The 24,462-nt window shown below is 38.1% G+C and overlaps 1 protein-coding gene across 2 annotated transcripts in view; it reads right to left on the bottom strand.

The window, feature by feature from the left end:
• Positions 1-24,462, bottom strand: part of LCA5 (lebercilin LCA5) — a 67,787-nt gene that overhangs the window by 36,382 nt on the left and 6,943 nt on the right. Inside the window, exons 2-4 of one of the 2 annotated variants that reach the window (XM_074398027.1) lie at positions 20,469-20,588; positions 11,713-12,093; positions 5,623-6,152 (exon numbers count right to left, since the gene is read on the bottom strand). In XM_074398027.1, coding sequence (XP_074254128.1) covers positions 5,623-6,152; positions 11,713-11,902 — 720 coding nt within the window. In that variant the 5' untranslated portion in view covers positions 11,903-12,093; positions 20,469-20,588. The remainder of the gene's footprint in view (positions 1-5,622; positions 6,153-11,712; positions 12,094-20,468; positions 20,589-24,462) is intronic. The other variant, XM_003923265.3, reaches the window with a different exon arrangement.

Below are 24,462 nucleotides of genomic sequence, written 5' to 3'. Positions count from 1 at the left end.
TCTGTTGGTTACGATTTCCATTCTTTTGCATTTGCTGAAGAATGAGTTCCTTTCAATTATGTGGTCAATTTTAGAGTAGGTGCGATGTGGTACTAAGAACAATGTATATTCTGTGGATTTGGGGTGGAGAGTTCTGTAAATGTGTATTAGGTTTGCTTGGTCCAGGTCTGAGTTCAAGTTCTGGATATCCTTGCTAATTTTCTGTCTCGTTGATCTGTCTAATATTGACAATGAGGTGTTAAAGTCTCCCACTATTATTGTGTGGCAGTCTCAGTCTCTTTGTAAGTCATTAACAACTTGCCTTATGTATCTGGGTGCTCCTGTATTGGGTGCATATATATTTAGGATTGCTAGCTCTTCTTGTTGATCCTTTTACCATTATGTAATGTCCTTCTTTGTCTCTTTTGATCTTTGTTGGTTTAAAGTCTATTTTATCAGAGATGAGAATTGCAACACCTGCTTTTCTTTTTTTGCTCTCCGTTTGCTTGGTAAATCTTCCTCCATTCCTTTATTTTGAGCCATTGTGCATCCTTGCAAGTGAGATGGGTTTCCTGGATACAGCACACTGATGAGTTTTTGCTTTTTATCCAATTTGCCGATCTGTGTGTTTTGATTGGGACATTTAGTCCATTACATTTAGGGTTAATATTGTTACGTGTGAATTTGATCCTGCCATTTTGATGGTAGCTGACTGTTTTGCCTGATAGTTGGTGCAGTTTCTTCATTGTGTTGATGCACTTTATCATTTGGTATGTTTTTGGGGTGGTTGGTACTGGTTGTTCCTTTCTATGTTTAGTGCCTTTTTCAGGAGCTCTTGTAAAGCAGGCCTGGTGGTGATGAAATCTGAGTACTTGCTTGTTTGCAAAGGATTTTATTTTTCCTTCACTTATGAAGCTTAGTTTGGTTGGATATGAAATTCTGGGTTGAAAGTTCTTTTCCTTAAGGATGTTGAATACCGGCCCCCACTCTCTTCCGGCTTGTAGGGCTTCTGCTGACAGATCTGTTTTAAGTCTGATGGGCTTCCCTTTGTGGGTAACCCGACCTTTCTCTCTGGCTGCCCTTAGCATTTTCTCCTTCATCTTGTCCCTGGTGAATCTGACGATTATGTGCCTTGGGGTTGCTCTTCTTGAGGAGTATCTTTGTGGTGTTCTCTGTATTTCCTAGACCTGAATATTGGCCTGCCTTGTTAGGTTGGGGAATTTTTCCTGGATAATATCCTGGAGAGTATTTTCCAGCTTGGATTCATTCTCTCTGTCACATTCAGGTACACCTATCAAACGTAGATTAGGTCTTTTCACATAGTCCCATATTTCTTGGAGACTTTGTTCATTCCTTTTTACCCTTTTTTCTCTAATCTTGCCTTCTCGTTTTATTTCATTGAGTTGATCTTCGACCTCTGATATCCTTTCTTCTGCTTGGTCAATTTGGCTGTTGAAACTTGTGTATGCTTTGCGAAGTTCTCGTGTTGTGTTTTTCAGCTTCATCAATTTTCTTATATTCCTAAGTTGTTTGTTCTGGTTAGCATTTCGTCAAATCTTTTTTCAAGTTCTTAGTTTCTTTGCATTGGGTTAGAACATGTTCTTTTAGCTCAGAGAAGTTTCTTATTACCCACCTTCTGAAGCTTGATTCTGTCAATTCATCACAGTCATTCTCCATCCAGCCTTGTTCCCTTGCTGGTGAGGAGCTGTGATCCATTGTAGGAGGTGAGGTGTTCTGGTGCTGGGTGTTCTCATCCTTTTTGTGCTGGTTTCTTCCCATCTTTGTGGATTTATCCAACTGTCGTCTTTGTAGTTGTTGACCTTCAGACTGAGTTTCTGAGTGGACGTCCAGTTTGCTGATGAAGTTATTTTTTTCTGTTTCTTAGTTTTCCTTCTAACAGTCTGGACTCTCTGCTGTAGGACTGCTGAGGTCCACCTGCTTGCCTGGGAATCACCTGCAGCAGTTGCAGAACAGTAAGGGTTGCTGCCAGTTTCTTCTTCTGCTATCTTTGTCCCTGAAGGATACCCGCCAGATGTCAGTCTGAGCTCTCCTTTATGAGATGACTCTTTGGATATACGGGGCTTAGGGTGCTGCTTGAGGAGACAGTCTGTCCTTTATAAAAGGAGCTCAAGTGCTGAGCTGTGAGCTCCATTGTTCATTCAGAGGTGCTAGGCAGATACGTTTAGGTCTGCTGCAGCAGAACTCATAAATCTCCCCCCCCCAACTTAATTTTTTTATTTTTCCCAGGTGCTCTGTCCTGGGGACTTAGGGCTTTATTTACGAGTTTCTGTCGTGCTGCTGTCTTTTTTTCAGGGCTGCCCTACCCAGCGAGGAGGCAGCCTAGTCACTGCCTGCAGAGGCTTTGCTGAGCTGCTGTGGGCGCTACTCAACTGCCATGTGAACTTCCCTGCAGTCTTGTTCATACAGGTGCAGTTAGAACTGCCTCAGCAATGGTGGCCCACCTCTATAATGGCGGACTCTCTGTGTAATGGCACACTGCCTCAGCAATGGAGGACTTCCATAGTGGTGGACTGCCTTGGTAATGGTGGACACCCCTCTGCCACAGAGCTGGACCGTCCCAGGTTCAGCTGTGCTTGCTGTGAAATTCTCAATCCAGAGTGTTTACAATTGCTGTTCTTTTGTGGGGGTGGGATCAGCCAAGCCTGATCACCTGGCTCCCTGCCTCAGAGCCTTTTTTTTTTTTTTTTTTAGTTAAACGGTCGACTCTGTCTACCAGTTATTCCAGTCGTCTGTTGAAAAGGCGCCGGGATCTGTGTGATTTTCCATGTGGCAACCCACTGTACCTGTGCCAGCTGAACAGCCACTCTGAGATTTGTGTCACTTTTTTGCCCAGGAACCTCCTAGCCTGGCTCCCTGCTTCAGTCCACTTTTTAATCAGTTGAATGGGTGCCTCTGTCTGCCAGGAGCTCCAATTGCCAGCTAAAACAGTGCCTGGACCCGTATATTTTGTACAGAGAACCACCGGCAAAACAGCCACACCAGTGAAAACAGCCACGCCAGCCAAACAGCCACGCCAGCCAAACCAGCTGCGCTGGTGACCCGTGCTGCTCGTCCGCTTGGGAATCTTCTGGTCTGTGGGCAATAAAAATCCATTTGGAAATGCGGCATCCACTCACCCTCTGCACTTTCGCTGGGAGCTGCTCTTAATTGGCCATCTTGGATCCCTCCCCACAATCCCATATTTCTTGGAGGCTTTGTTCATTTCTTTTCACTCTTTTTCCTCTAATCTTGCCTTCTCATTTTATTTCATTGAGTTGATCTTCAATCTCTGATATCCTTTCTTCTGCTTGCTCAATTCGACTACTGAAACTTGCATGTGCTTAACGAAGTTCCCGTGTTGTTTTTCAGCTCCATTAAGTCATTTATATTCTTCTCTAAGCTGTTTATTATCGTTAGCATTTCGTGAAACGTTTTTTCAAGGTTCTTGGTTTCTTTGCACTGGGTTAGAACATGTTCTTTTAGCTCAGAGAAGTTTATTACCCACCTTCTGAAGCCTGTTTCTGTCAACCCATGAGACTCATTCTCCATCTAGCTTTGTTCCCTTGCTGGTGAGAGTTGTGATCCCTTGGAGGAGGAGAGGCATTCTGGTTTTTGGTGTTTTCATCATTTTTGTGCTGGGTTCTTCCCATCTCTGTGGATTTATCTACCTATGGTCTTTGTAGTTGGTGACTTTCAGATGGGGTCTCTGAGTGGACATCCTTTTTGCTGATGTTAAATTTCTTTGTTTTTTAGTTTTCCTTTTTTTTAAAAAAAGGGGTTTCACCATTTTGGTCAGGCTGATCTTGAACTCCTGACCTCAGGTAATCCGCCCGCCTTGGCCTCCAAAGTGCTTGGATTACAGGTGTGAAACCACCATGCCTGGCCTTTTAAAAATTATTTTGTGTGTGTGTGTGAGCCAAATAATTTATTTCTTCATTTCTTGCATTTGAAGTACTCTTTGATGACATCCTTGGCCTGAGACTCCTTGCCATAGTCCTTAACTGCTACACAACTGCAACCAACCACTTTACGGGGCTTCCCTTCTCTGTCAATTTTACAGAGGCCTACCCATTCCCCTAGTTTCTTGTTGTCATCAAGTTTTCTAACAGTCAGGCCTCTCTGCTGTTGGACTGCTGGAGGTCCTCTCCAGATCCTGCTTGCCTGGGGATCACCTTTGGTGGCTGCAGAACAGTAAGGGTTGATGCCAGTTTCTTCTTCTGTTATCTTCATCCCAGAAGGATACCTGCCAGATGTCAGCCTGAGTTCTCCTTTACATGGTGTCTCTTTGGATATACAGGAGTTGAGGAGCTGCTTGAGGAGACAATCTGTCTCTTACAGCAGTTCAAGTGTTGAGCTGTGAACTCTGTTGTTCTGTTCAGAGCTGCTGGGCAAGTACATTTAAGTCTGCTACAGCAGAATTCATACCCGCCTTTTTTCCCAGTTGCTCTCTCCTGGGAGGGTGGGGCTTTATTTATAAATTCCTGACATGCTGTTGCCTTTTTTCAGAGATGCCTGACCAGCAAGGAGGTAGCCTAGTCACAGTCTGCCAGCAGAGGCATTGCAGAGCTGCCATGGGCTCTGCCCAGCTGCCGTGTGAACTTCCTTGCGCTTTTGTTTACAGAGGTATAGTTAGAACTGCCTCAGTAATGGCAGACTGCCTCTGTAATGTCAGACTGCCTCGATATTTGCAGAATGCCTTGGTAATGGTGGACTGCCTTGGTAATGGTGGACAGCCTTGGTAATGGCAGACTGCCTCGGTAGTGGTGGACTGCCTCAGTAATGGCAGATGCCCTTCCCCCTCACAGAGCTGGACTGTCCTGGGTCCAGCTGTGCTTGCTGCAAAACTCTCAATCCAGAGCATTTCAGACTGCTGGTCTTTGTTGGGGTGGGACCTGCTGAGCAAGATCACTTGGCTCCCTGTTTCAGGCCCCTTTTTTCAGCTGAATGGGTAGCTCTGTTTCCCAGGTGTTCCAGGTGCCAGCTGAAATGGCCACCCAGATATGATTGAGTTTTTGTGTGGAGATTTGCTGTGCCAGCTGAAACAGCCATGCTGAAAACTTGTGGTGTTTTTCAGCCTGGGAATCTCCTGGTGTGTAGGCAGTAATAACTCGTTTGGAAATGCGGTGATCACTCAGCCTCTGCATTGTTCTCGCTGGGAACTGCACTCCAGGGCTGTTTCTATTTGACCATCTTGGATCATCTCCCCTAACAGTTTTTATTCAGGGGAATTGGTGCATATCACGTCCCAAAAGATGTACTATAATCTTTGATAAATAATGTGCATCAATGTAAAAGCAGAAGGCATTGTTGATGTGGCATTTCTTACACAGTGGCCCAAAAAGGTTAGTTTTATATACTATGGCTATTACAGTTTCATTTCCTATTTTACAGAAACAATCAGATAACCAAATAGAATATTTTCCCCAAATGACTATGATCTGTCATTCAACACAAAGCTCATTAATACACACAATCTTTTGGATCTTCCTCTTAAATACATAATCCTACATTTTCCCAAATGTTTTACTTGGAAAAATGGTACTAAAAATAGTTTTTATTTCCAAGCAAATGCCAAATCAGCACATGAAATGCCCAATGAGAAACATCCCAAGAAAATACAATTAAAAACTGTAGAAATCATACCTTAATTCTTCTCTCGGTGTCATCTAACTTTAACTCTGCTGAAACTAGTTTCTTTGCCAAATCATCTCGTTCAGGTAGGTGTCTAGCTTCAGAGATCTCTTTCAGTTTCTGTAAGGAAAATTTTGTCCTAAATAGTTCACTTTCTGTATCTTTTACCCTTTTCTCAGTTGCCCGTTCTTTCTCTTGAGATTTTCTTAAGCGTTCTTTGAGTGCTGTAATCTCATTGTTATGACGAAATATAAGCTGTGAGATTTCATTTTCGGCATCTTCAAACTTATTCAAGGCTTTCTCCTGTCTGTACTGAAGCCTTTTCAAAGATTTATTTTCTTTTAGCAGCTCAGCTAACTTGACTTGGAGTTCAGATACTTCATTCTGCAACTCATTGATTTTTAGCAGTCTTGCAGACAGAACCCGTTTTGTAACAAGATTGGTATCTTTCCGAAGCAGCTCTCTATTGAGGCTCTGGGAGCGAAATCCCACTCGGACTCCCTTCCTGTTTGGTAGACCCTTAGGGCTTGGTTTCCGAGGGGCTAAAAAGAAACAGGAATAATGTAAAGTGAAAGCTGTACCAAATGTTGTGTTACTTATTCATTCTAACACAAGAGGGTCCATAGCATTCTTTAGTTATTTTTGTCATTAAGAAAGGATTTGACAATATTTAGTAAAATATCAAATTTTATTTAGCACTCTAAATAGATTTCTATTAAGAAAGGTGTGCAGTATTTTAAGAAAGGTAAAAAATATTCTGATCTATCAAAAATGATACCCTAATAGTTTACATGGAATGATTCTACATAGCTTTAAAAGACAGCAGTGTTAGGCCTTAACTATTTTTAACTGTTTAGATAAGATGGCAAGTCAGAATTCAAACATGAGTATCATCAGCATCATCAGCATTAGCGTAGTGCATAAAAAACACTGTGATATTCAAAACACAAAACATTGTGACATTCAATTCATTTGTGCCAAGATACTTGGGATTATTTGAAATGCAAAAATGGATATTTCAATTTGCATTTCTTTCATGATCAGTGATGTCGAGCTTTTTCATATGTTTGTTGAGCATATGTACGTCTTCTTTTGAAAAGTGTTTATGTCCTTTTACCACTTTTTAATGGGGTACGATGACATACTATCACACATCAGTTAGGATGACTATTATTAAAAAGTCAAAAAAAAAAAACCAAAACAGATGCTGGCAAGGTTGTGGAGAACAAAGATCACATATACACTGTTGGTAGGAGTGTAAATTAGTTCAACCATTGTGAAAGACAATGTGGCGATTCCTAAGACCTAAAGTCAGAAACACCATTCGACTCAAATACCAAAGGAATGGTATACTCCTTTGGGTACCATTACTGGGTATATACCCAAAGGAAGAGAAATCACTCTATTATAAAGACACATGTAAATATATATTCATTGTAGCACTATTCACAATAGCAAAGACATGGAATCAACCCAAATGCTCATCAATGATAGACTGGATAAAGAAAATGTGATACATATAAACCATGGAATACTATAAAGCCATAAAAAAGGAACGAGATCATGTCCTTTGCAAGTTCACGAATGGAGCTAGAGGCCATTATCCTTAGCAAACTAACACAGCAACAGAAAATCAGATAACACACGATTTCACTTCTAAGTGGAAGCTAAATGATAGGAACACATGGACACATAGAAGGGAACAAACACACTGGGGCCTATCGGAGGGTGCAGGGTGAGAGGAGAGAGAGGATCAGGAAGAATACCTAATGGATACTAGGCTTAATACGTGGGTGATGAAATAATTCATACAACAAACCTCCATAATACATGTTTACCCAGGTAACAAACCTGTATATTCTGCACGTTTCCCTGAACTTAATGTTAAAAAAAAAAAAAAAAAAAAAGAAAAGAAAAAAGCAAAGAAAAAAATATATTTTTTTCATTAATCACAACTTTCTCTAACTGGGGACAGAAGGACAGTATATTGTACAGTGAGATTTGTGGCTCAAATTTATCACTTAACTCTGGGCAATTCAATCAAATCTTTCCAAGTCTATTTACCCAGCCCATAGAAAGAAGACAATGTCACCCACACAACTAGGTTGTTGGGAGGGTTAAATGTTCTACACATTCTCTGTTAGTAATAAGAACATTCCATTTATCAGTGACTGAAAATGGAAAACAGCAGTATAGGTGTGTTTCTAAATGCTTTCTCAAAGGATTTCTTTTTGTGTGATATTCAAACCAAAAACACCTAATTTGGGAAGACAAAAACAAAAAATTACATCCTAAAATATATAAGCATATGAAATCTTTAAAGAACACATTTTAAGTCACATTTCTCAAAAATTTGAAAGAATGTTTTTATTTTTGCTAGAAGTTCAATAAACTTAAACCTCAATATCCAGAGCATCAGCTCTTTAAAAGAAGCATTTGAAAGTCTGCCAAGAATTTTTTTTTCAAAGAGAAAATGCATTTTTTAAAGATGAAAATGCATTCCAGAGTACAAAAATGAAGAAATATTAGAAGATCCAACTTTTCCTTCCCTATCTTATCAGCCATGGATACTTGATTCCTTTATGTAAACAAGTAATTTTTATAATTTAAACAATTTGGGATTACAGTTCCATAAATGACTGAATACATGAAAGGAAGCAGTAATAAAAAGAAATGAAGGAATATTTAACTGCAACTTTGAAATTACGCTATCCATTATGGCAGCCATTAGCCACGTATAGAGATTAAGAAGCTTGAAATGTGGGTAGTTCAAACTGGATATGCTGTAATTGTGAAACATACACTGGATTTTGAACATTTGATTCAAAAACAAAAATAATGTAAAATATTTCACAATGTTTTATACTTACTATATGTAGAAATGATAATACTCCTAAATATATACTATTAAAATAAATTTCATTTGTTTTTCTTCCTTAACCTGGTTACCAAAAAACATATAATTACATGTGTGGCTTGCATTTGTGACCTGTATTATATTTCCAATGGGCAGCATTACTTTACAATATAATTTTAAATTTAAAGTGTCCATCATTTCAGTTTTCTTTCTTTCCCAACATATGTAGTTAATGGAATTTTGCAACACACACACACACACACATATATGCGCTATTATGGGATATGTACTCAGCTCTTGGAATAACAAACTTTATACACAAAAATAACTATATATAAAGACAAATGGCAATTGTTTCAAATATAGTTTTTATGTACAAAATTACATGCTTAGAAGACAAAACTTCATTGAAAGAACAACTTGTTTTACTTGAAAAGTTAAAGCCTAATAATATAAGAATCAGGATAAAAATTTTAGTCAGATACAAAAGAGTTTCCACAACCAACTTTCTGACATCCTAAAACTCTGAATTTTTTAGCATATTCTATTAGTATAACTACAAACTAATCATTAACCTGGACTTACAAACATTGCCAGCTTTCATCTACCTTTATATTTTCATTTTAAAAACTATCAGGATGAAATGTTTTAAACTATCAAGTGTTAAGAAGAGAAGAAAGATGATTGTTGTGCATATCATTTTTCATCTCTCCTTATTAAGTCATTCCAAAAAGTGGGTGGAAGATTGCTTTTTCTTCCTTCAGGTGTTAAAAATAATTTGACTCATTTTTTTTAATACAGTAAAAATAAATTATGCATCCACCAAAAAAAAATCAAGATATGTTTATATTATTGAAAAAAACAAAGAATGGAATAAATATATAATAAACAAACATGTAAAACCAAAACTTATTAAATTTTGCCATGATAAATTCTGATACAGTATAAATTTTATGCAAAAAAATAAAGTATGCTGAAAATTAAGGAGGGGGAAGAAAGAATATGTTATCAAACATGCAAATCCGAAAATTCATTTAAAATGCTGTTTTAATCACATTTGTTTCATCCTTAGTCTATACTGATCGCAATTTAAACTAAGAAAGATTAACTAGTGTTTACAGAAATGTATCAGTTTGGTCCTGTTACCTGGTCTAAGGCAGACTAATTCCAATAGATTTTTTTTTTTTTTTGAGGTGGAGTTTCAGTCATTACCGAGGCTAGAGTGCAATGGCGCAATCTCAGCTCACCACAACCTCCGCCTCCTGTGTTCAGGCAATTCTCCTGCCTCAGCCTCCCAAGTAGCTCGGATTACAGGCACGCGCCACCATGCCCAGCTAATTTTTTGTATTTTTAGTAGAGACGGGGTTTCACCATGATGACCAGGTTGGTCTCGATCTCTCGACCTTGTGATCCACCCACCTCGGCCTCCCAGAGTGCTGGGATTACAGGCTTGAGCCACCGCGCCCGGCCTAGATTTTTTTTTTTTTTTGAGACGGAGTTTTGCTCTTGTTACCCAGGCTGGAGTGCAATGGCGCAATCTCGGCTGACCGCAACCTCCGCCTCCCGGGTTCAGGCAATTCTCCTGCCTCAACCTCCTGAGTACCTGGGATTACAGGCACGCGCCACCATGCCCATCTAATGTTTTGTATTTTTAGTAGAGATGGGGTTTCACCCTGTTGACCAGGATGGTTTCGATCTCTTGACCTCGTGATCCACCCGCCTCAGCCTCCCAAAGTGCTAGGATTACAGGCTTGAGCCACCACGCCCAGCCATTCCAATAGATTTTAATTCAAAGGACAGTGCAAAGCAGAAAACAGTACAAGTCAGACTGAAGACAATAACTGAAATTTTCTGGCTGATGCTGGAACTGTTTTTCACAGCTTTTCTCAATTATCTTCTCAAAGAAGTTATAAAAGTTCTGACTCCTTAATTGGGTGGCCGCCTAAGTTGCTTTTGGAGAATAAAGGAAAAATTAAAGTATTCTGTACCAATAATACCCTAGGTATTTCTTGAGAATAATATGCATTTTCTAAGGTTCAACCCTAAGATCTGTTTTGTTAGTTACTAATTACATACCAAAAGTTTAATAAGGGATCATGCTCTCAACTACAAAATCATAACAAGCACTGAGACAGATTTGGAAAAAGAGACCAAAACAACAAAGCATTGTACTTACAAAGAAAAAGGTTCCCAATTGTTAAAAATGGTTAGAAGTATGGACATCCCTGAGGAGATAGACTGGAGGGGGTCCATGAAAGGGTTTTTTCAAAAGGAATATATATCCTTAGAGTTTTTAATGAGCAAATATTATTTTTCAAAGTAAAAATTTATAAAGGCAGATTATACCCTTTTTTAAATCTTTTCAATGGCTAACTATTCCCAACAAAAATAGAGTCAATATACTAGCACAGGATGCAAGGTATTTCATAATGTGTGGTCCCTTGTTTCCCTTTTCGGCTCACAATTTTACCACTTTCTGCCTTGCAATCTAAACTCTCACCATTCTAAGCTACTCCTGTGCTACTTTTATTAATGGATACTGTAATTAACTCTTTTGCCTTATTTTTCTATGCTGTACTGGTAAACTTTATGTATTTTGTTACTAACTACAATGGGGTTTTCTTGACCAGAGATTTACTGAGATGAAGAGATTTGTCAAATATGTATGAGTACGTATTTCCATTCTAGTAACATTTTAAAAACAAAAATTACTTCTAATGATTAATCCAGTTTCAATTATAACACACTTCAAAAGAAAACAAATTAGATCAAAGGCCCCAATTCCATTCCTAGGTTTAATTTGAATTTTTACAATACTGTGTTACCTAGAGTAAGTAATTTTACTCAATCTATTAAAAATGTCCCTTAACTACTTTATATCAATGCTTTTCTCTACTTATAAAAAATAAAAATGCAAAAAGGTACATATGTTTTATAAACTTTTTTGCCTTTACCTCAGAAACCCCAAGACGAGCATTTACTTAGGAAAAAGAAAAAACAAAATGAGGAGGTTTAACTGTGTTATTTTCTTCTGTATATTGTATGATTTTGAATAGAACAAATAGTATCATAAAGCAACATTTATATATACTTACAAGTATATAACCCATATCTAAAATGCAAATTAGCCCAATTCCATGTATACCAAAATATACATACAAATAAGAATTTCATTCATACATGTTTTCCTTAAGCACTCAAAATGAGTCTTCTAGGTCCACCAGACTCTTTTAAAGAATTCTTACCTTGGTGATGTACTTGGCTGTCTGAAGTTTGTCTTTTAGCATTTTTCATCCTAACACTTGAAGGTGAAGAACTAACCAGCGATGATCGGCCAGAAGACTGTGGCGTTTCAAAATCAGATGAGTAAGAATAATGGTGTTTGCCTGCCTTTCTTTCTTGATCAATACTTGGACTTCTTGCTCTTTCCCCCATTGTTTTGAAAAATGATCTCTATTCATACAATTTCATAGATTCTTTTCTCCAGAAGAGACCATGACAGTACTGAAAAACATTTTCACAGTCTTCAGATCCTGATAATATTCATTTTTGCGCAATCTGTTTTCTCCACAATGTATTTGTAGACCACAATTCACATTAGCATTCAGGAAATAAACTTTTTTGCCCTGCAATTAAGGAATAGGAAAGGAGACTTACTATATAGTCATGAACTAGATTTCCACAGTTAATTACCATGAAAGATACTAAAGGCAAAATAAGATATAGCTTACAATTTTTAAAAGAGGCTACAATTTATTTATATTTTCACAGATAAGTTATTTACAGCATTTGGAGAAAAAACAGACTGTCACAGCCTAGATAGATAACAAGTACCTGACATACAAGTGCTTCTGAATAAATGTTAACTGAAGTTGACTCTGTTTAATGTTAACAGTTACACTAGAGGCAAATGCTGAATTTTAACAGACAATAATGATCAAATCACTAGTTTTTTTCTTTTTTAGGTGGGGAGGGCATGAGAGTGGAGGTAGTGGTGACAGTAAAGAACAAACTCGCTAATAAGAATAAAGAAAAATACCCAAGACTGACCACACAAAAAATGTAAAACTGAAGTATACTTTTTCAAAAATAAATTAAAATATAAAATACTTGAGAAACATTTGCAAACAAATGGTAACAAAAATGTTATCTTTAACACATAAAGAAATATATCATCCTCTGAGAAAAATATGAGGTAAAAATTAAAGGGGTGGCCGGGTGCAGTGGCTCATGCCTGTAACTCCAGTACTTTGGGAGGCCGAGGCAAGTGGATCATCTGAGGTCAGGAGTTCGAGACCCACCTGGCCAACATGGCAAACCCTATCTCTACTAAAAATACAATAATTAGCTGGGCGTGGCGACAGGCACCTGTAATCCCAGCTACTTGAGAGGCTGAGGCAGGAGAATCACTTGAACCCAGGAGGCAGAGGTTGCAGTGAGCCAAGATTGCACCATTGCACACCAGTCTGGGTGACAGGAGCAAAACTCCATCTCGGAAAAAAAAAAAAATTAAATGGGCAAAATACATTATAAAACTCCAAAAAGGCAACACAAATGATAGACACAGAAATACAACCTTAAATATCATTTTTAAACTATCAAATTATTAAAGAGTTTTAAAAATAACAACACTCAATGCTGCCAGAGTTGCTATCAGAAAAAGATCCATAGAGTTTTTTGGAAAAACGCTGGCAAAAATACATATGACTTTAATTATGCTTTAACCTTTGGTACAATAATTCAATTTCTGGATTCCAATAAATTAGGAGAAACCCTAAAATTTGGAGAAAAGTTACATGCATATATTTAATGAGTACAGTACTTTTAATGGAAGCAAATTAAATGCCTAATCATTGAGGAATAATTATTGTACAAATCCATATAGCATAATATCATGAAGCTACTGAAAATGTTTATGGAAAGTTTGTATTTAAGGAAAATTTATAGTATTATTGTAAAGAAAAATTTCAAGTTAGTATATACAGTATGATCTCAACTACACATATTCATTAAAAAAATACTGAAAATACTATCATTCCTATCTGAATTCAGAAACTGAAAACATTTTCCAAAGCAAGGAATAGATGAACATCAAAATTGTGGCTGCCTGACAACATGAATTTAGATAATTTTATCTCTCCATTAACATATTCTTTTATTCTAACATAATGAAAGTGGATTACTTTTGTAATCCAACTTAGAAAAAACAAAAATCCCATTGTTGAAATTAGTATTAAAAGTATAGTGCTTCCAGCAATAACATGAAAAGGCACGCACAAGGCAGCACTATCTATGGTATCTCTATTACAAGTACAAAACTAAAACAATCAAAAGGACCAACAAGAACTGGTCTTATAAACTATAAAAATCCACACAATGAAATATATGTAATACTATGAAGCTTTCAATCGAATGAAGACTATCTCTGTGTATTGCTCATACTCTGGCATAATCTCTACGATATACAGAGAAAAGAAAGATGTAAAAAAGCATGTAGTATGCTACCATTTACCAAGGAAGAAGGGTAACATACATAATTTTTTATATTTTTAAGAAGGAGAAATCAAATAATTAAGAAAAATAAAATGGGTTCGCTAGGGTAGGGCTGTCCAACAGAACTTTCAGCCAGGATGGAAATGTTCTATAATCTGTGCTGTGCAAGATGGTAGCTGGAGGCCGGGTGCGGTGGCTAAAGCCTGTAATCCCAGCACTTTGGGAGGCCGAGGCGGGTGGATCACAAGGTCAAGAGATCGAGACCATCCTGGTCAACATGGTGAAACCCCGTCTCTACTAAAAATACAAAAAAACTAGCTGGGCATGGTGGCTCGTGCCTGTAATCCCAGCTACTCGGGAGGCTGAGGCAGGAGAATTGCCTGAACCCAGGAGGCGGAGGTTGCAGTGAGCCGAGATCGCGCCATTGCACTCCAGCCTGGGTAACAAAAGCAAGACTCCATCTCAAAAAAAAAAAAAAAAAAAAAGATGGTAGCTGGCCACATGCAGCTATTAAGCACTTGAAATGTTGCTGGTATAACTAAGAACTAATTTTTAATTTTATTTCATTTTAATTTAAGAAGCCACATGTGCTGGAGGTTAGCTTACTAAACAAGACAGCTACAGGGGAAGGAAGGAAGCAGTTTAGGGAAGGGGATAGAAACCAGACTTCTTTGTATATAATTTTTATAAATTTAACATTGGAAACGACAATTTTTAAAAATTAGATTTTTGAAAAGCAATTCCCATAAATCAAAATAAAATTAGATAAATCAATTTAACAACAAATATGGTTGGTGGTAAAACCACACAAATTAACCAGTTCAAATGACTTTACAACACTATACCTTGACTTTTCTTTTTCAGTTATTTTATTTTATTTTAATTTTTTTGAGACAGAGTCTGGCTCTATGGCCCAGGCTAGAGTGCAGTGACACGATCTCAGCTCACTGCAACCTCTGCCTCCCAGGTTCAAGGGATTCTTCTGAGTAGCTGAGCCTACAGGTGCGCACCACCACTCCCAGCTAATTTTTGTATTTTTAGTAGAGACAGGGTTTCACTATATTCATCAGGCTGGTCTCAAACTCCTGACCTCATGATCAGCCTGCCTTGGCCTCCCAAAGTGCTGGGATTACAGGTGTGTGCAACTGTGCCAGGCCATACCTTGACTTTATATTCCTAGTGAGATATAATGACCAAAAAAAAAAAAAAAGTACAAAAAAATTTTTAAAGCTATTTCAATAACCACATTTTGGTATTACTATTCTCAGACATACATATGTACTGTGAAATAAAACAAATGAGTAATTATTATTGTTGCAGTTGGGCACTAGAATTTTCAACACGAAAGAAGTAAATATAAACTAATGTGAGTTTTAAAACTTTGACATTCACGCCGGGTGCGATGGCTCAAGCCTGTAATCCTAGCACTTTGGGAGGCCGAGGCGGGTGGATCACGAGGTCAAGAGATCGGGACCATCCTGGTCAACATGGTGAAACCCCATCTCTACTAAAAATACAAAAAATTAGCTGGGCATGGTGGCACGTGCCTGTAATCCCAGCTACTCAGGAGGCTGAGGCAGGAGAATTGCCTGAACCCAGGAGGCAGAGGTTGTGGTGAGCCGAGATCACGCCATTGCACTCCAGCCTGGGTAACAAAAGCGAAACTCCATCTCAAACAAACAAACAAACAAACAACAACAAAAAAAACTTTGACATTCAAAATTTGAATTATGAGAGTCAGTATGAATTTATGATGGCTTTTATCTATTTATTTTCTAAAAAAACTTCTTCGCTCTGTCTCCTAAAAAAATTCCAGAAACAAGGAAAAAACTAGGAACATGCGTAGAACCCAGATGCAATGTCTATATACCACTTCCCATTGAAAGAACCTAAAGTTCCTTGTGAAATACCTGATTCCATGTCTGAGGGAGGAAACATACAAAATTAATCTAAGAATATAGCAATCTGGTCATACTAGAAAGCAAGGAAGCTATCAGACACTACTGACTGGAATATCAGTCAAAAGGTCTCAGGAGCCAACTTCACACAACTGCTTGCCAAAGACAAGGCAAATTTGTCACTTAAACAAATTATATCAGGATTTAAACATATCAAAAGTGTTTAAATCCTTGAGTTCATATGATATACTTTAGGAAAATCTAATTATTTACCTTTGGAAGATTCTAGGGAACCATCTCATGTAATTTAAAAATTTATATATAAAGAGAAAAAAAAAATCACACACATCTTGCCTATACTCTTAAAAAGCTTTATCTGAAAATAACAAAATATTAGATAAGGGGAAATATTTCTTTATGAAATTATTCTACTTAACAAATAAAAAAAATATTAAAATAACAGAATTAGAGGAGTGCCATTTCACAACTGCTAATGAAATAATGAAGCTATATAATGATCACAAATGGCTGTATCACTACAGAAAAGTAACAACCAGATACCATGTGTGTCTGCTAGGACACAATACCTCTGAAGTAATATCCCCTCCTCCCCACAAAAACTAAACCTGAATCTAATCAAGCCTCTAAAGGTAAATGACACTAAAAAGTACTAGAGAGACTGAGGTACAAGAAAGCAATCAAAGAAATGGAGACTGTGGCAAATTCTACAGGAAAAACCAGATTCTTTAATGAAATAATTGAAAGCAGTACAAGAGAGAGGAAAGAAGAGGGTATTTATACAATAAGAAAGTCTTAAGAAACAACCACCAAGTGCAATCTATGGACAGTATTTCAATCCTGATTACAATAAATTGTATTAAAAAATTATAATCAAGAAAATTAAAACACCATTTATTTATTGTTCTTAGCAGGGTTTCACTCTGTTGCCCAGACTGGAGTGCAGTGACATGATCATGGTTTGCTGCAACCTTGAACTCCTGGGCTCAGATCCTCCCACCTCAGCCTGCTGTGTAGCTAGAAATACAGGCCTGCGCCACCACGTCCAGCCCTTGACTACATAAATAATATTAAGGAATTATATTGTTTTAGGTGAGGCAATGATAGTGTGGTTTTTTTTTTTAAAGAATCTTTATCTTTTAGAGATATATGTTGAAATATTTATAAATAAAATTGTCTGGGGTTTGCTTCAAAATAACCCAAAGGAAAATGGGTAAGGGTAGAGATTATATAAAATTGACTGTGAGTTGATGATTATGTAACTGATTGATGAAGACTTTTAAATTCATTATTCTAGTATCTCCAATACTGTATTTGTTTGAAATTTTCTTTAGAAGATTTTAAAAGGTAAAAAAACGTATCTTTGATTTTACTCATGATGTATGAGTCTCTACCAATCACAGTCTCTATCACAATAAGCTATTATATCTAAAATCAACAATTTCTATGGCAAGCATTAGTATTAAAAATACATAAATTAGCCTGAATTTTTCACTACAACCATGTGAAAAAATATTTACACATAAAAAAAATTGTCTTAAAAAAGGATAATGATACAAGCAAGTGGGTGGTTCTAGCACTCACTAGCTGTGTAAATCTGGAGAGTTTACCTTGCAGTGTAAGTCTAATTTTTTTATATGTAAAATTGTAATATTACTAGTAACTACTAATAGTAACTAATTCTTGTGAGGGTTAAATGAGATAATTCAATAACACACAGTAAGAACTTGGTAAATATCAACAATTATATTACTAATTCAAATACATATTAGATTTCAGTAAATTATAACTGATGTTCCTTGTCAACAACTTTCAGTTTAAATTCCAATAATATAATTAAAAGTTGGTTAAATGGTAAAGATGAAGATTATTTCTGTTTACATTTGCGTAACAGAAGTAGCTTCTATGATCTGTCCTATCTAAATCTGAGATGCCTACAAACTTTCCATGGCAAAAGGGAAGAATATACAAAACAGTGTTCTCTCCCGACTCCCCCCGCCATATATCCAGAGTTCCATAAAAATAAAGGAAATATTTATTTTTAATAAATATATTATTATTTAAATTAAATATCCTATTATCCAAATTCTGTTCCCTAAAACCATTTTAATGGCTTATACCTTTATGTGTATGCTGTATCTTGAGTAAGCAATTTTAGACTATAAAAGATGAGGATTTAATTCATCCTTCATTTTATATGGTTACTACATGTTGGTTTTACATATTTTTTTTCCTTTAATCCCTAATTTTCTTTTTTTCCTATTAAAGGGAAAAAAACATTTCTTACATCCCTAATATCTACCAGCTTTTTTTTTTTTTTTGAGACAGAGTTTCGCTCTTGTTACCCAGGCTGGAGTGCAATGGCGCAATCTTGGCTCACCGCAATCTCCGCCTCCTGGGTTCAGGCAATTCTCCTGCCTCAGCCTCCTGAGCAGCTGGGATTACAGGCACGCGCCACCATGCCCAGCTAATGTTTTGTGTTTTTAGTAGAGACGGGGTTTCGCCATGTTGACCAGAATGGTCTCGATCTCTTGACCTCATGATCCACCCGCCTCGGCCTCCCAAAGTGCTGGGATTACAGGCGTGAGCCACCGCGCCCAGCCGGAAATCTGTATCTTTAAGCACCAGAGGTTTTCTTATATTGCTTTTCAGATAATTAACCATTTTTTTCCATTTTTTTTTTTTTGAAATTTTTCCTAAATAAGCCTGCTCTTTTTTTGTTCTATTTTCGAAGAGTTTTACGCAATTTATCTTCTAAACCATTATTTAAAACATGATGCCAATATCTTCAAGAACTTTCTTGTGCTGATTTTTAAAATAATTATACTGTTCTTGCATTACTGAGGTAATATATTTTTTTCTCTGAGATTACATAGACATTTTCTGTTTAAAGTCTCTTCTGATCCAAGAATTACAGCTACTTCATATGGTGTCAGCTTTTCTGCTTCTTTATCTTGGGTTTTTTATTTACATACTTCTGGTTTTATTTCTTTGAAGATAATTTTTAGTTGACCATTTATACTAAAAAAGAGAGGGGAAAAAAAAGGAAATGAAACCACTCCTAGGAAATCCCCTCGGTTTAGCAGACCAGCTAGACCAATTCCTAGGACCCAGCTTTTACACCTAGGCTAAATAATGTCTATCATAAATATCCTGTACACAGGAAAAGAAAGCAGAATAATGAGGAAAGTGGTCATAACCATCTGGGAAAGGCAACACCCTCCCAGGCAAAAAGTTTTGCCAGCCAAACAAAAATTTCCAAGTGTCAATCCCATCTGGAATAATAATCCCAGGGACCTGGCCCAAATGCAGGATCTTAGGAAACTAATAATTAAAAGGATTAAAGAGTCCACTCCTAGGACACAAAATGTCTCAAAGGCATTCGAAATTCAGTAAGAAAAAGAGGAAACTCCCTCTGCATTACTACAGAGGCTCAGAGATCAAATGAGAAAATACTCCAGATTAAATCTGGAGGGCTCAGTAGGGCAAGGCCTTGTGAAAGTTAACTTTGTGACTAAGAAGTAGGCTTGCAGGCCAGGGAGTACAGTTGCAGGAATGGGGGCAGCAGGAGGCACAAAGCCAGAATAGACAGCCGAGATAATGGTGGACAGTGTGAGAGTTAGTGTGAGTAAAACCTCTAATAAGGGAGTCACTGGGCACTCCAGGCTCTGTGTGATGCCATACTTAGGAATTATGGGTGTCTAGGTATTTATACCCTCACTAAACAAAATGTAGAAGTCGTATAACTGTCAAAAGAATCAACAGAAAGGTGATTAGAACACAGGTCACCAGGCCGGGTATGGTGGCTGAACGCCTATAATTCCAGCACTTTGGAAGGTGAGGCAGGGGGATCATGAGGTCAGGAGTTTGAGACCAGCCTGGCCAATAATGTAAAACCCCCTCTCTAATAAAAATACAAACACTAACCTGGCAAGATGGCATGCACCTATAGTCCCAGGTACTCAGGAGGCCGAAGCAGGGGAATAATTGTTTGAACCCGGGAGATGGAGGTTGCAGGGAGCCAAGATCATGCCACTGCACTCTAGCCTGGGCAACAGAGCAAGACTCCATCTCCAAAAAAAAGAAAGAAAACAGGCCATGGAAGGAAGACCTCCTAAACTAAGACCATTTCAAAGCATTTACATAAATTACACCGAAATGCCCAAAATAGGAAGACTGGTAACTGTAAATCACCTTTCCAGCTGGGGAGAAGCCCTTCCCCTTCCAATAGCCACCACCAGGAATGTGGTCAAAGTAATATGGAAACCAGCATACCCAGATTTGGCCTAGTGGAAAATATTAATTCAGACAATGGGAGCCACTTTACCTCAAGGGTCTTAATGGGAATTATGGAAGGTTTACAAATTAAATGGAATTATCACGCCCCTTGGCATCCCCCTTCCTCTGGAAAGATAAAAAGAATAAATCAAACTCTCAAAAAGTCTATCTCCAGGCAACTGTAATCCTAGCACTTTGGAAGGCTGAGGCGGGCAAATCACGAGGTCAGGAGATGGAGCCCATCCTGGCCAACATGGTGAAACCCTGTCTCTACTTAAAAAATAGAATAATTGGCTGGGCGTGGTGGCGCACACCTGTAGTCCCAGCTACTTGGGAGGCTGAGGTAGGAGAATCGCTTGAACCAGGGAGCCAGAGGTTGCAGTGAGCCGAGATCGCGCCACTGCACTCCAGCCTTCGACAGAATGAGACTTCGCCTAAAAAAAAAAAAAAGGTGTATCACCAAACTAATCTTAAGAATTAAAATGCCTTGAACCATATGTCTCCCAGTAGTACTCCTTAGGATTAAAACAGCCTCAGAAAAAAATTTGGGATTATCCCCCTACTAGTTATTATATGGGCTCCTGCATGTGGGCAGAGCTACAAATCTCCCTACTATAAAAACCAAGGATCAGTTCTTAAGAAATTACATACTGGCCATATCCTCCACCCAGTCATCCTTAAAGGACTTCAAACTCTAAACTCTGCCTCTTAAGTTTGCAGCCTGGTGATTTGGTGCTGATTAAGACTTTGAAAAAAGACAAGCTCCACTCAAGCTGGGAAGGTTCCTACCAAGTGCTCCAAATCATTGAAACAGCCATGCAAACAGCTGAATGGGGTAGATTCACTGCAGTCCAGTCAAGAGACTAGTAAAAGAGACCCAGGAAGGGATGAGGGAAAAACTGTAAAAAATGCATGGGTCACCTAAGGAACCCTTATAGTTAACTCTAAAAAAAACTAAAAAGATAACATGAGCTGGCCTCATTTCTAGAAGTTAACATGGCTAAAATGGGCTACTATACAAAAAGCAGATCAATATGGAAACTGGCAAGGGAACTCCTTCCTACCAAATCAGGTTGGTAATTAATGTAACAAGACGGTAGCACCCCAAACTATAAGACTTAATGCTTGCTAGGTCTTACCTTGTGGGAATTTGAAAAATCAGAGATGGCTCTCACAGGAAAATAAATTTATTTGCCCTGAAACAGATACAAGTTACAGTAGCACATGACCCTGCCTCAGCTGGCATGATATATGGTAGGATATATGGTAAACTACCCAATTTCAGGGTTGGACAGTAAACACGGGGTGGGTAACTCCACACTGGAGACCCTTAAAGAATACACTCCAAGGGCTCCTGGTCAAATAACTGCCAGAATTTAAAATGCAATCCTATACAATCCAGCCATAAACCAAAAGTGGAGTCTTGGGTATATGGGTTAGGAGCAGAGATCACAGGGCAAGATCCCATAGGGCAAATTTGTTCTCAAACTAATCAAAAACTCAACCTTCCATTTGCCTGGGACTACTCCAACTCTAAATGCTAATAAACACTTCAGTCCACCAAATAATAACCCTAAAAGGGCAAAAATAATTGAGGTAAATAATTTAAGGCAAATCTTAGAAACTGAAGCAGGGTACAAGGATGTGAATGCCCGGGTCCGATGGGTTAAATTTTCAGTACAAGCTCTCAAGAAGAGTAACTGCTATGTGTGTGCTGCTGGACGACCTCAGGCTCAGGTGGTTCTGTTTCCCCTAGGATAAAATACCAATCCTAAAGGAATGCGCTGCATGTTGACTCTATACCAGAACAAGGATGCATGGGAAAATGAAACTTGTAAAAGACTGTCATTGTCATTGCTCTTTCCTGCACTGCAATGTCAAATCCCAGAGCAATTCCCTCGTTCTCTACAGGGAATATAAACCACTCCTCTTGTCTCTCTAGGCAGGGGGTAGAATTCAATAAGCCCATGGAAGAACTCTCAACTTGTACCAACATTGTAAACATCAGTGGTAAGGCAATGGCAATCACTCAGCTTTCCATATCCCCAGTGCTAATAGCTGATGGCATTGTGAGTAAAGGAACCTCTGTAACCTATTGCCATCTGACTGGACTGGGATTTGTGCTTTAGTCCAATTGGCTATTCCACTCACACTGGCATTCCATAAAGATGCCCAAAAATACACATGCCACCAAAACCTATTTAACAAAGTCTTTTAATGCCAATATATATGTTAACTTAATAGGAGTCCCTGGAGGAGGGTGCCTAATGAATTTAAGGCCCGAAACCAAATACCTGCCAGGTTTAAGTCAGCACTCTTCTAGTGGTCAACTATATATAATAAGAATGTGGATTAGATTAACTACATCTATTATAATCAACACAGATTCATCAATTATACTCAGGAGGTGGCCACCAGCCAAATGGCCTGGGAAAATAGGCTTGTGCTAGACATAAAGCCTGCAAAAACGGGAACATATGTGTTATCCTGGGTGGGAAATGCTGTACTTTCATTCCCAACAATACTGCCCCAAATGTAACCAGCACAAAAGCTTTACAGGAACTAACAATTATAGCCAGCAAACTGGCAGAAAATGCTGGAATTAATAACCCACTTACAGGGTTGGCCAGAAGGTTGGTTTAAAAAATGGAATGGCATGGCATCTTCAATCCTTGTATCTCTCATAATTGTGGCAAGTCTTAATAGCAGTGGTTTGTTGTATTATCCCTGTGTAAGGGGACTAGCACAGAGATTAATTAAAACAGCTGTTAGTAAGCAAATGCTCATAACTTACCAGCAAAATAAACTGCTACTATTAGAAACCAAATTAAACTCACTCTCCTATTTAAAAAAAAAAAAAAAAAAAGTAAACAACTTCTAAAGCAATTCAAGGACCAGAAGGGTTTAAATCAAAATGAAACCAAAGAAAGTAAATAGAAAAGAGGAGGAAATTCATGAGAAAACATTTTAAATGGTCCACTTTCAAGGCATGATAAATCTAAGCACTGGTAGCCAGCCTGAAAATGTAACAAACCACACAGCTCATGGACCCAGAAGGTCACAATAAGTGAACCAAATGTAAAGGAAGGGTCAGCCAATAAAAGGGAAGAAAGTTCCATTTTTGGGAAATTGAAACTTAAGAGAGGAAGGGGATGGGGTATAACCTTATAAGAGGGATAATAAAACTTAGGCAACGTCCAGGAAGACTGTAACCCCATAGTACTTGACCAGTGAGGACCTTGCATGCTAGGAGATAAATTACCTGCTGTAGCTGCCCTGGGTGTGCCTGCCTACCAGATACCCAATCTTGCAAAATCACTATTAAAAGTATCACTTTCACTGTTCTTCATGCCTGAGTCCATTCTTTGGGTTTAAATGGGTGAGCGTGTTTCTCACATTGATAAAAAGAACAGCCCCAGGAGCACTAGAGAACATATTATTTTCTTTGCTAAACTTATTAATTAAGTTCTATTTTGAAATAAGGTAGGTTTTTCTAAACTACGTGTAAGACTTACGTCATCTACAATTCATCATGGCATTTAATAAGCAAGCACATCCTTAGGAAATATAACAACCCAAATAGCTTAGCTTTCCTAAAGAATGGAAACTTAAGTGAAAATTTACTCTTAAAAAAGTAGTCCTTAGTCCTTGTAGAAACTTGTAGATGCCTGGCTGATAGGCTTCAGAAAAATAGTTCAAATAAGCAAACAGGCAAATAGAATATAAGTTGAATAAAACAGAAAAGACATAAAAAATTAGACCAAAAAAAGAAACAAAGATGAGGTAAACAAAGTAACTATTAAGGCCGAGGCGGGTGGATCATGAGGTCAAGAGATGGAGCCCATCTGGGTGAATATGGTAAAACCCCGTCTCTACTAAAAATACAAAAATTAGCTGGGTATGGTGGCACGCCTGCAGTCCCAGCTACTCGGGAGGCTGAGGCAGGAGAATTGCTTGAACCCAGGATGCAAAGGTTGCGGTGAGCCGAGATCGCGCCATTGCACTCCAGCCTGGGTAACAAGAGTGAAACTCCATCTCAAAAAAAAAAAAAAAAAAAAAAAGCATAAAGCAATAAAAACTACTATAGCTTAACAAGATTACATAACAATTTACCACTGGACAGGACCCTAGGAAACCCTTTTCTTTGCAAAGATTAAGGAAACTGAGGCCCAGAAAAATAAAATGACTTACCCAAGTTCACAGCTGAGCTAACATCACAAAGTTCAGTTAGTAAAACTTGAAACGGGCTATACTGACTGTTTGACCTATTCTACTGAGTGACCTATTCAATATTTCAGTAACATTCAG

The sequence above is a fragment of the Saimiri boliviensis genome, chromosome 4, assembly GCF_048565385.1.
Source record: "Saimiri boliviensis isolate mSaiBol1 chromosome 4, mSaiBol1.pri, whole genome shotgun sequence".
NCBI classification, from domain to species: Eukaryota; Metazoa; Chordata; class Mammalia; order Primates; family Cebidae; genus Saimiri; species Saimiri boliviensis.
Note: the sequence above shows the minus strand (reverse complement) of the source record. Positions and strands in the feature narration are given on the sequence as shown.